General features: G+C 40.5%; 1 protein-coding gene across 1 annotated transcript in view; it reads left to right on the forward strand.

The window, feature by feature from the left end:
• The window catches only part of LOC122699353 (adhesion G protein-coupled receptor E2-like), a 63,279-nt gene extending 50,004 nt beyond the window's left edge, over window positions 1-13,275 (forward strand). Inside the window, 2 exon segments of the mRNA XM_043911184.1 lie at window positions 63-173; window positions 11,876-13,275. Of these exon segments, the coding sequence (XP_043767119.1) occupies window positions 63-173; window positions 11,876-11,884 (120 nt within the window). The 3' untranslated portion in view covers window positions 11,885-13,275.
• The last annotated feature ends 510 nt before the right edge of the window (window positions 13,276-13,785 follow it).

The following is a 13,785-nucleotide window of genomic DNA, read 5'->3' on the forward strand; positions in this document are numbered from 1 at the left end:
CTCTCAGGACTCGTTCCATCCTCACTCCTCTCAGGTGAGCTGACTCAGAGCATGCTTTGCAGGTCCGTGAGCAATACAGGAACTGGTTGAAAAGGATCAAGAAAACCAAAGCCGAATCTGAGAAGTACACGCTCCCCAGCAGGATCATGTCTGATGGCTGCAAACACAGTGAGGTAAGATCATGAACTGCCCCCAGAGCACGTCACTAACCAATTCATTGATCAGCACATGCCTAGCACACTGGACAACTGCGTATGAGCTGTTGATGTCTTAGGATGGCTTACCCTTTGTTTACTGTTTGACTCATTCTCAAGTGGCATTGGTGGTGAAGAATCCGCCTGTCAATGAGGAGATGCCAGATACCTGGATTTGAACCCTGGGTCAGGAAGATCCCCTAGGTAGAAAATGTCAATGAACTCCAATATTCTTGCCTGGAAAACTCCATGGACAAAGGAGCCTGGCAGGTACAGACCATTGGGCTGCACACAATCGGACACCACTGAGCATGTGTGCATACACACACACACACACACACACACACATACTCACACTAACCACTAGCAGTGGTCTCAGTTTGTTTACAAAATGTATTTCACGTGTATTCCTTAGGGAACTGTGCCCATCTTGACTCCTATCAGTATTCTTATTGGACACTTACTACCTGCCATGAATGGTTAACTAAATAAGCAACTAGCAATGATCTGAAATGGTGAGGCTCATTTTATTCAGAGTCACATGATCCTACCATTTTGTTGTACACCTGTCTCTACATAATACTCAGCAGCACCCCTCAAAAATGCAGGAAATGGGGGAGAGTGTGTACTTATCTGTGCACCAAAGAGAAAGGTGTCAGCTGGAGTTTTAGACTGTCTTAACCGGACCGCCTGATATTTTGGGCACTCTCTGCGCTGTGCCGCGCTGCGCTCAGCTGCTTCAGTCCTGTCTGACTCCGTGCTGTCCTTGGACTGTAGCACGCCAGGCTCCTCTGTCCATGGGATTCTCCAGCAAGAATACTGGAGTGGGTTGCCATGCACTCCTCCAGGGGATCTTCCCGACTCAGGGATCGAATGCAGATCTCCTGCACTGTAGGCAGATTCTTTACCCCTGAGACACTGGGGAAGCCCCTTGGTACCCTCTACCCACCACAAAACCGAAAAAGATAAGCAGTAGTGACAATGATGGCAGTGATGACCAAGAAACAACACTTACTGGTTTAGACTTACAAACTTATTTTCCTTATATTTTCTGACCTCTTCCATCTTCTATTTAATGCCTTCAATCTTCCATCTCACTGAAAGGAAACTACTATATGCCTGGAAGCCCTTCTGCATTTCTCACATTACCTGTCCCCTCAACCTCCATAAGGACTGATTCCACCACTGAATCTTCAACCACTTCTCCCTTTCTCAACAAATGTTCTCAGCACTTATTTCACAAAGAAAATCAACATTGTCGTGATGATACTTTGTGAACTCTACACCATAACAAATATCAGCGTGCATCCTCTTGTATCATTGAGATAATGATCCTTCTCCTCTCTGAAGACAATTATTCCACCTATGCTTTTAATCCCATTATCAGTGCTTATCAATTTTCCTTACATTCTTTTTCACACATATTCTCTCATTCTCTCTTCCACTTACCCTTCTTCCCTCTCATTTTCAACAGTGTTTTCCCCATAGCCATGGATACATGTTTGGTTCTCTTCTGTCTTACAAACATGTACTACTTGGCCATCTTCTAGCTACCAGCCAAGAGTTGACATTTCTATCTTTATTTCCCTGCCTTAAACTCATGCCTTCAGCCCATGCAAATTATAGTTTCTTTCCCCTGTATTTCACCAAAACAAATATCTCTTAGATTTACAATGATCTCCATCTCCCAGAAAGTCTCAGAATTTCTGATCACTCTCCACTGTTTCCTCATAAAACACTCCATCCTTATCCTCACTAAATTCTACTTATACATTCCTCCTTGTCTTTCTTCTGTTCTCTCTTGCTATTCTCTCTGTGTCTCCTTTGTAGTTCCCACAAGGGATTGGTTCCAGAACAACTTTAATTCCTGTTTTATTCTTTTCTCCTAGACAACAACGTTTATTCCTTAGATTCAGTCACAATAGCTGCAAATGATGGCCATTAGTTTCTTTATCTCTGACTTCTCCTCTGAAATCTAAAGGAGTATGGAGTATTTGACATTTTTAGTATCTCAAAGTCATCTTCAACTCAGCTTTCCAATTTAATGCTTACAATCTTTACCCTAATCCAGTTCTTTCCCATGGTGTCCTTCTCAATCTTCATGATACCACATTCATCCTGTGGCACAAGTTTGGATCCATAAAGCTACTCTCAACAGTTATCTTATTATTATCACAACTTACCACCCTTGATCTTTTTGTTCTTATCTTTTCAATATGTCCACAATCTCTCCTGCTAGCTCAGCTTCCATCACCTTCTCCTTAGCCAGGCTGCCAGCTTGCCTAAACACCTGCTATGCTCACCTATCCTTGTCACCTCCCAAAACATCCTTTACCCAGAAATCAGAAAAATCTTTTCAAAACACAAATAAAATCATTGCACTCTTTGCTAAACCCATTACATATAGAGTCAAAACCAAGAGCCATACATCAGTGAGAATTTGTTTGATTCATCTCCTGCTTTCCTCTCCAGCTTCATATATCATGTACTCACCATTATTCCAGCCGCATCAAATTTCTTTCAGTTTTGAAAATTCAGTGTGCCTCTTTGGGACAAAGGCTTTGCACATAGTTCTTCTCTTTAAAACACTCTTTTTTATTCCTTGACTCAAAACTATATATGCCTTCAGACATATCTCTATATGTCGATTCCTCCATGAAGCCTGTACCTGCCCAGATTAGATCAGATTCTTCCATGTTTCTCTCCAATAGCCCCTAGAGAGTTTTGTCAGAATCATCTTACTCTTGGTTTTCTCTATTTGATTAATATCTGTTTCCTTCTAGATTTAGCGTCTGCAGGCACCGTTTTGCTTTTCCTGTCTGTTATATCTTCAACATTTCACACAGCGCCAGACATGTAGAAATACTCAATACATAATTGCTACATGATTGGCTAAGTTAATCAGTGATTAATCTGCAACTGCAAGAAGGGGCAGAAACTGTCTTATTCATCAATCTCTCTCTCCAGTGTTTAACATTTTCCAAACGATCAGCAATTATTTACTAAACAAAGATGAATGAATGAATGAACTCCCTGATCATTGAGGGGATAAAATATCAAAAAAATTATTGATTATTTTATGGTGCCTCTTTCCTTTGGAAACAAGATAATTCTCTGCCCTACTATATTTTTTTAATTATTAACCATCTTGTCTACCAATTAACACTGAAGTATTTCCTTATGATCCAAGAGCATTGTGTAGATCTTAGTTCCCAGGCTGAAACAAATCTGGAATGAAATATTAGCTCAACCAAGTGTTTGCTGTGTAAGCTTGGTCAAATTGCTTTTCAAGCTGTGAAACATTTTTAACCTTCAGTTGCCTCATTTGTCTCCTCCCTCCAAATTAAGACCATTTTCTTAGATTAACTCAGGACTAACCATGTGCAAAGGGAACTTTGCAGACTCTAAGTGGGTCAAGTCTTGGTGGGAGGGGCTGAACATCCTCCTTGCACTAAATTCTGATTCAGCCAAGGTTGCAGAGTATAACCTAGCAGGAGTTAATGTGGCTTCCCTCATACAACTGATGCTGTCCACATAGGGAGGACCCCACAGACCTGAGAGGTTCAATGCCTTGCTCTACCACAGCCCTGTCCCTCTCATGGATTACACTCATTCAGGCAGAACAGAACAAATAACCCAGGAGTGTCTGCTTAAGGGAATGCTAACTCTCCATGTTCTTGAGTCAACTCACCCTCAGCAAGGGTGTAACCCTGTCCCTGGGAGACCCAGAAGAGGATCTGAGCTTCCCTCTCTTTGGAATCCAAGAAAACTTGCACTTCCATAGTGTAGTTTCCTACTGTTGCTGTAAAAGGTTACCACACACTTGCTGCTAAAAACAAACAAATTTATCTTACAGATCTAGAAGTCAAAAGTTCAAAATGGATCTTATGGGACTAAAATCAAAATATCTGTATCCCTTCTGGAAACATTAGGGAAATAAGCATTTCTTAACCTTTCTTTAACTTCTTGGTGCCACCTGCATTCCATGGTTAGTGGCCTCGTGATTCACTCAATCTTCAAAGTCTGTTTAGTGTAGCTTTTCAGATCAATCAGCTCACCTCTATCCTCCTCCTTCTTCCTCTTCTTCTTCTCCTCCTCCTTCATCTCTCTCTCTCTCTCTCTTCCTCACCTCCATCATTATATCTTTCCCCGCCTCTTACTCTCTTACTTCTCTCTCTCCTTTATGAAGACCCTGATCATTACATTGGCTCATCAGGGTAATCCAGGATAAATTTTCCATCTCAAGATCATAAAAATTCATTTTCCCATGTAAGCTAAAAATTTGCAGCTTCCAGAGTTAAGATGTTGACATCTTTGTGGGATCATTTTTCTGCTGGCACGTCTATTGTACATGGGTTTCATTTATAGTTCAGTTCAGTTCAGTCGCTCAGTCGTGTTCAACTCTTTGCAACCCCATGGACTGTAGCACGCCAGGCCTCCCTGTCCATACCAACTCTTGGAGTTTACTCAAACTCATCTCCAGTGAGTCAGTGATGCCATCCAACCATCTCATCCTTTGTCATCCCCTTCTCCTCCTGCCTTCAATCTTTCCCAGCATCAGGGTCTTTTCCAATGAGTCAGCTCTTTGCATCAGGCAGCCAAAGTATTGGAGTTCCACCTTCAACATCAGTCCCTCCAATGAACACTCAGGACTGATCTCCTTTAGGATGGACTGGTTGGATCTCCTTGCAGTCCAAGAGACTCTCAAGAGTCTTCTCCAACACCACAGTTCAAAAGCATCAATTCTTTGGTGCTCAGCTTTCTTTATAGTCCAACTCTCACATCCATACATGACTACTGGAAAAGTCATAGCCTTGACTAGATGGACCTTTGTTGGCAAAGTAATGTCTCTGCTTTTTAATATGCTGTCTAGGTTGGTCATAACTTTCCTTCCAAGGAGTAAGCATCTTTTAATTTCATGATTTATAGTAGAAACACTGACATCTTCTTCATATTATATATATTTGAATAAATATTTGCCACTGTCCCCTACTTCCTGCAGAGATGATAGACATGGTGAAGAAACAAAATATACTTTCTCTATAGAGAAACAGTAATGGCATCAGATAGTCATTGAAGGATTCTAAACTTCAAGGAATCTGATCAGCTATTTCTACTATCTATGGGCAAAGGACCAAACAAATCCATGGCTTAATGTAATTACATCTCCTACTGTCTCCTAAAATTTGGTGTCTCTTGTGCTTAAAAGTTAAGAATGTCTTTCTTTCATCCTGGAATCTCTTCTATGGCTTCCTGTCATCTTCTTCAAGAAAAACAAAATAATTTATCTGTGTTCCATTGTGTATAATTTCCTGGAGCACAATATTTGAAACCTTCTTGAGTAGAGATAATCATGTGAAGTTGCCCATCCCAAACACCAGAATTTTCCCTGAGCTTTCTATAGACCTAGGAATAAATAACTCATATTGGGGGTGGCAAGGATTGTCCAAAAGGACTTCAGTGTTTTTTCCTTTACATCTCAGGTGATTAACAACAGATAACATTTCCAGACTTTTATCAATTTTCAAACTGCCCTATTTTATGACTCCATGAAGAAAACATTTCCCAAACTCTGAGCAGAGAAATCGAGACATACATTTAGAAACAGAGGGTTGTTTGTGTTTTTGTTTTTGTTTTTTTGTAGGACATTTAACTGTTATTATATTCTATAACTTCAGGGTTAGTAAATGTAGGGAGATGGGATTTCTGAGAAAGACCAGGCTCAACCAAATTTCATCCAGTCTGATAGGCATTTTGATCTTATCCTGAGAAGTCCATCTGACAAGGAGATTTTTTTGACTAAAGGCATCTGAAATTTCTTTTCTTTTTTTCAAAGGAAATATTTATCTTTCTATGGTCTCATGTATCATTTCTAAAATGTTACCTTTCCAAGTTACATTAAAATATCCTTGATTTTTCACAGAGCTAGGACAAATAATTTCACAATTTGTATGGAAACATAAAAAACCTTGAGTAGCCAAAGTAATCTTGAGAAAGAAGAATGGAACTGGAGGAATCAACCTGCCTGACTTCAGACTATACTACAAAGCTACAGTCATCAAGACAGTATGGTACTGGCACAAAGACAGAAATATAGATCAGTGGAACAAAGTAGAAAGCCCAGAGATAAATCCATGCACCTATGGACACCTTATCTTTGACAAAGGAGGCAAGAATATACAATGGAGAAAAGATAATCTCTCTAACAAGTGGTGCTGGGAAAACTGGCTGGCAACCTGTAAAAGAATGAAACTAGAGCACTTTCTAACACCATACACAGAAATAAACTCAAAATGGATTAAAAATCTAAACATTAGACCAGAAACTAGAAAACTCTTAGAGGAAAACAGGCAGAACAGTCTCTGACATAAATCAAAGCAGGATTCTCTATGACCCACCTCCCAGAGTAAAGGAAATAAAAACAAAATGAACAAATTGGGCCTAGTTAAACTTAAAAGCTTTCGCACAATGAAGGAAACCAGAAACAAGGTGAAAAGGCAGCCTTCAGAATGGGAGAAAATAATAGCAAATGAAGCAACTGATAACAAAGAATTAAACTCCAAATTATACAAACAGCTCATGCAGCTCAATACCAGAAAAACAAATGACCCAGTCAAAAAATGTGCCAAAGAACTAAACAGACATTTCTCCAAAGAATACCTATAGATGGTTAACAAACACATGAAAAGATGCTCAACATTGCTCATTATCAGAAAATGCTAATCAAAACCACAGTGAGGTACCATCTCACACCTTTCAGCATGGCCGCCATCAAAAAGTCTACAAACAATAAATGCTGGAGAGGGTGTGGAGAAAAGGGAACCCACTTATGTTGTTGGTGGGAATACAAACTAGTATGGACACTATGGAGAACAGTGAGGAGATTCCTTAAAAACCTGGAAATAGAACTGCCATATGACCCAGCAATCCCACTGCTGGGCATACACACCAAAGAAACCAGAATTGAAAAAGACACATATACCCCAGTGTTCAGTTCTACACTGTTTACAATAGCTAGGACATGGAAGCAACCTAGATGTCCATCGGCAGATGAATGGATAAGGAAGTTGTGGTACATATACAGAATGGAATATCACTCAGCTATAAAAAAGAGAATGCATTTGTGTCCATTCTAATGAGGTGGATGAAGCTGGAGCCTATTATACAGGGTGAAGTAAGTCAGAAAGAGAAACACCAATACAGTATATTAATGCATACATATAGAATGTAGAAAGATGGCAATGATGACCCTGTATGCAAGACAGCTAAAGAGAGGCAGATGTAAAGAACAGACTTTTGGACTGTGTGGGAGAAGGTGAAGGTGGGACGATTTGAAAGAATAGCATTGAAACATGTATATTACCATATGTAAAATAGATGACCAGGGCAAGTTTGATGCATGAAACAGGGCACTCTGAACCAGTGCTCTGGGCCAACCCAGAGGGATGCGGAAGGGAGGGAGATGGGAGGGAGGTTCAGGATGGGGGTACCCATGTACACCCATGGCTAATTCATGTTGATGTATGGCAAAAGCCACCCCAATACTGTAAAGTAATTAGCCTCCAATTAAAATAAATTAATTAATTTTAAAAAGATCTTTGGAGGGATTCCCTGGCAGTCCAGCGGTTAAGACTTGGCACTTTCACTGCTCTGCGCCCAGCTTCAGTCCCTGCTCAGGAAACTAAGATCCCTCAAGCTGCACAGAGTGGCAGAAAAAAGATCATTTGAACTGTATCTTCTTATCCCTTGGAAAACCTGAAGTGTTATTCTTTGAGCCATTAAGTGAGGACAAAAGATACTTAGTTCTGTGTGTTTCAAGAAATTCATCATGTCATCAGTGTGAAAGAAGTCGTGGTGGTGGACTTCCTGGTTACTCAATTCCTGCAAATCTGGAATTTTACTGTGTCCGACAGGGCTTTCAAAAAACTTTCAACACCTATGATAAATCATGATGGAAAATAATATAAAAAGAATGTATATATGTGCATAACTGAGTCACTTTGCTGTATCTAATTATTAGAGAAACCTTGCCCCACTCACAGCAGCCTCTTGTGGCCACTAACCAAGAAACAAAATTAAAGTTTAAAAGGAATTGCATATTATGATGAGACCACAAAGAAAGAGTCCATCTAAAAGAGGGGTCATGTTGGGCACTCCGAGATGTCAACCTTGTTCTTGTCCTGCAGGTCCTATAGTGGTAGGACTTATCTCCACACCTGGGATGGGAAAGTTGCTGGATAAAGTCCCCTGGTCCTGGATACCGAGGAACAGGCAATTCCACAAGAGACACACAGGGGTTTGCTGTGGGAAATCTCCCCCACCCTGATGTCAGACGGCGTATCCACCTTTATCAGCAACAATAACACCCAGAACCTCAGCTCCCCCATCACCTTGGTCTTCCAGCATGTGAGTCCTGCTGGGATGGAGCTGTGGATGTGGAAGAGTCCTCCTGGGTCCTGGGCAGAGTCTTGGGTTTCAGGGGGCCCCCCATGAGTGCATCACATCCCCAGGAAAGCCCAGCATAAGCTAGCTTTGGGTCAGCATTTCCGAGCAATAGACCCACCAGCTCACACCTACTTCCGGTCCCTGTAGTCAGTGATGCTTGGGCCAAAGGAGAAGGTGTACTGCATCTTCTGGGAGCATGGCAGGAATGTAAGTGGTCACCGGGCCACCAGAGACTGCAAGATGGTGGGAACCACAGACATCAGCAGCACCTCAGCAGCTTTGCTGTCCTCATGGCCCACTATGAAGTGCAGAGAGGAACCCTCAGAGTGGCTACATTCAATGTGAGCTGCTAGGTAACAAATTCCCACACATGTAAAACCAGAAAAAATTAAATCTTGCATGGTATAGCTGGGATGGCTGCTCAGATTTTTACAATGCTGAAATCTTTTTGTCCACCTGGACTGCATTCTTATTGGGGCTTGGAGTCCTCATCCAACACTCTGACTTCTGGCAAAGTTCAGTTCCTTGTGGTTGTCGGACTGAGGTCTCATTGTCTTCCTATCTATCAGCAAGGGAGCAGGTATAGCTCTCAGGGCCTGTATGTGTTCCTTCTCAGGTGGCCTCTCCTGGACCCTCTGACAGTGTCTCTATCTGGAGGCCACCAGGAGAAGCTTCCTTAGATGAAAAATCTCTAAACTTTGAATCTTTTCTCAAAAAAAAAAAAAAATCTCAATTTGTGATTTTGCTTTTTTTGTAGAGGAAGTTCTTTTTTTCTTTGTTTTTTTTCTCTAACTGGAGGATAATTGCTTTACAATGTTGTGTTGGTTTCAGTGATAAAACAATGTGAATTAGCCACGGTGGTTTAGTCTCTAAGTCATCTCCAACTCTTTCCATCCAATAGGCTGTAGTCCCCCCCTGCCTCCAGACTCCTTTTCCATGGACTTTCCCAGGCAAGAATACTGGAGTGGGTAGCCATTCTCTTCTCCATGGGATCTTTCCAACCCAGGGATGAAACCTGTGCCTCTTATGTCTCCTGCGTTGTTTACTGCATTCTTTATCACCATGTGGGAAGCCCACCCAGATTCACATTTGACTTGAAACCTGGAAGTGGTTATGTACACCACAGGGGACAGTGATATGGTTGTCAATAGAATTCTCAATACCATGAGAGTCTTCTGGAATGGAGTGCACAAGGGCTTATAGAAAGAAAGATTTGATGATGGCAGAGGTCAGAGGGGACCAGAAGAACCAGTGAGTACAGGTGAGTCAGGAGAAATCCTTGCCTCTTCACCTGACCAGGTGAGCTGTTTACTTTCTCTAGCTCATCAAAACCAAGACTCTCTGGCAACCTGAAGTATTGGGGAATTTACTGAAATAAAAGTGGCACTCATATGAAAGTAAGCATGAAATGACTGCAGCACAAAATGCCTAAGAATCACAGGAGCCCCCAGAAGTCTGAACAACAATCCAAGGCCAGGTTTCCTACAGCCATGTGACTAGATGTCAAAATATCCATACTTTATACACCATTTTACATTTAGTGAAGAGTTAAAATATTTGGGCTTTGAATGCCAAGAGAATAAGAAAGGAACCATCTCCATCTCATTTTGAACCCTAGACACTGAGTTCCTCTTGGTCCAAAAACCAAAGTTGGTTTCTTCTGCAAGTGTCAATAGATATTTTACATAGTAAATACAATCTATGTATTTCTTATTTGTTCCTTCTTTTTTCACACATCTGGTAGATTATTCTCTTGAGACTACAAAAAGATTCTCCATTATTTTTTGACCATGTGGCCTTCTGTTGGATAAATTACGTATCAAGTCTCTAATAATGAGTGTTTTTGTTAGGTCATTTGCTAATACAAATAATGTTGCAACTGTTTACACTTACTTCATTGATCTCATTTTTTATTATGCAGTTAGGTTGGATACTGCGTCAAATTCACAACTGCATGTTTGTAGATACTTCCATATTTCAACATCTTGAGGTCATTCCATGGACCCTGCCATCAATAGTATGTGTGTGTGTGTGTGTGTGTGTGTGTGTGTGTGTGTGCTCAATTTTGTTGAACTCTGTTGCGACTCCATGTACTGTGGCCTGCAAGGTCCTCTATTCATGAGATTCTCCAGGCAAGAATACTAGAGTGGGTTGCCATTTCCTCTTCCAGGATCTTGCCAGCCTAGGGGTCAAACTCACATCTCTTGCATTCCTTGCACTGGCAGGCAGCTTTTTATCCTGAGCCGCATGTTTCCCTACAGCCTCACCACAAGGTTCTCATCAAGTTTTGTACTTTTACCCATCTGAGAGGTAAATAGTATATCCAGGGAAAGATTTGTATCTTTGTATCCTTTTTATCATTAGTGGAAGGGAACATCTTTCTTTATGAGTCAGTAATATTTCAATCTCTGGAAACAACTTGTTCACATCCTTGGCATATTTTTCTATTAGCTTGTAGTACTTTTCTTATGGATTGGGGCACACTCTTTATTCTCCTGGTGAAACTAAGACTCTCAAGTTTTACAGTGCATAAAAATCATCTGGAGGGCTTGTTATTTGTTTGACATTTTACTGATAAATGTCATACCTGACCCAGGACCCAGCATGCCAATTCATTCCCATATCTTTAATCATGTGCTTCCCACTACCCTCATCCACACTACTGTACCTGGGGAAATCAGGTTCATTATCTACTTATCACATCTTCTAAGAGGCCAGGGAGGTCCATCGCTTTCTTTTCATTTACACAGAGAGAATCATCTGGACAGAGAATGCTCTAGGTCATTTCATGGACAGGAAGAAGATAGGGACATCATTGGAGGGACCAGGGCAGAGGGACCTCCCATTTCACAAATATAATTGACCATTTGTATTTATCTTCCCACTAGATGGTAAGGTTTGTGAAATCAGAAATCTTGCCCGTATTATTTTTAATGCACAGGGTCAGCACAAAGCCATGTGCAAAAAACATCCGAAGTAATATCAGTTGATTGAAACTGGGGATATTTATTCAACATCATAAGGTTACCGAGATGTTGATAAGGATTGAATTGAGTCTATAGGTCAATTTGGTGGAATGCTACCACATTAACAATATTGTCTTCCGATCTATGAATGTGGTGTGTTTATCCATTTCTTTGGGTCTTCTTTGACTTCTTTTGAGAAACTTCTTTAGTTTTCAGTGTAAAAGTTTTGCATTTTCTAACAAAGTGTCATTTTTACATATTCCTTCTCAGGAGACTTAAATTAACGACTAAATCAGATGATCTTCTATCCTGGTCGGCAAGGAAAATTCTGAACCGTCATCTTTGGGAAAACTTTTAAAATATCTTTTCATGTTTGTTACGGGAACTCCTCACAGAACCATTGTGTAAGGAAGTATGATGGGAATTCTTGATATTTAGATTGCTGGGAGAATTTTGCTTTTCTACTCCATATGGTATGCTCACCTCACTCTCAGCATAGTCAAAGGGCTCTGATGCAATTCCTCAGTTGCCTTAGATTAAATCACCTGCTTCAACCTTTTTCTACAAAGTTCCTCAAGTTTGTAGGTATATGAAGATATTTGAAGATTTATGATAAGGAAAACGAGCTTCAGAAAACTGTCTTAAAAATACCGTAAGCCAAGAAAGTAAGGTTCAAACACCTACATGGAGGGTAAACAATTGCTATGATGTCCCAAATTTTTCCTGGATTTTGTCCGAAAAACACTTGAATTGCAAGCAATGGGACAGTTGATTTCAATACATACATGCTTCAACTTCTTCACCCTCCATCTAAAGATTACTAACTTAGGCATTAGAAAAATATATTTTACTACTCACCATATGTGTGAGTGTTTGTAAGTCACTCAGTAGTGTCCGACTCTTTGTAACTCCATAGTCCATAGCCCACCAGGCTCTTCTGTGCATGGAATTCTCCAAGCAAGAATACTGGAGTGGATAGCTATTCCTTTCTTCAGGGGATCTTCCTGACCCATGGACTGAAGTCTGGTCTCCTGCATTGCAGGCAGATTCTTTACCATCTGAGCCACCGTGGAAGCTTGGTACACACCATGGACTGCACTAAATTAAGAGATCTAGTTTCTAATTTCACAGAACTTACATGTTAAAGAAAAGGCTTTGTTAAGAGTAAAATCAGAACCCTCTAAATAAATAAAATCTCTATATCCTTACAACTGTAAGATGTGCCAGGTTAGAAAGAGAATATTGCTACTGCACATTTTTTAAGTTTTACTTACATGTATAACAAACTATTTCATTCTCAGAATGTGACCTTGGCAAGATCCAAGTCCAGAGGGACATAGAAATGTCCCATGGACATCCACTGACCAGATTTGTATCAATTTAAACCAAATGGAAAATGACTTTAAATGATCATAACGTGTTAAATTTAAAATATCCATGAGTACATAGTGATACTTAACCTATTTGAAAATAAGTGTAGAAGATATGATAGAAGTAGATAATGACAATTTTTCAGTATCCAGTAAATCGCCACTAAAAACACTGGGGGAAATCTTGTTGAAAGAATGGCCAACCTCACAATGCTAAAGAATTCTCTTAAGTGATTATTGATTTATTACAAGGACCAAAGTGTATTTTTATAATGTTAGATCAGATAGGCACCAGATGAACTTAATGAGCAATCTTAACATCGATAATATCAGTCTGATGTTGTATAGTTCCTGATGAGACATGAACTGAAAGCATCCCATTTGTTCTAAATAAAGGTTCGTGTCCATATCTTAAGTGTGTGCGTGCGTGTGTGTGCTGTCACTTCAGTCGTGTCCAGCCCGCCAGGCTCCTCTGTCCATGGCATTCTCCAGGCAAGAATACAAGAGTGGGTTGCCTCTAGTTGATCTCTTCCAGGGGATCTTTCTGATTGAGAGATCGAGCCCTCATCTGCCTGTATCTCTTGCATTGCAGGCAGATTCTTTACCCACTAAGCCATCGGGGAAGCCCAATCAATTTAACCTATATCTAATCTAACCTTTAGACCAAGGCTTAGCAAAGTATAACCTGCAGGCAAATCCAGGAAGCTGCCTGTCTTTGCAAATAAACTCTTAATTGTTCATAACCACACTATTCACTGGTTTATTGTCCATAGTTGCTTTCAGGCTACAGTGTGAAGTTGAGTGCTTGTG

The sequence above is a fragment of the Cervus elaphus genome, chromosome 9 (assembly GCF_910594005.1).
Source record: "Cervus elaphus chromosome 9, mCerEla1.1, whole genome shotgun sequence".
Classification (NCBI taxonomy): Eukaryota; Metazoa; Chordata; class Mammalia; order Artiodactyla; family Cervidae; genus Cervus; species Cervus elaphus.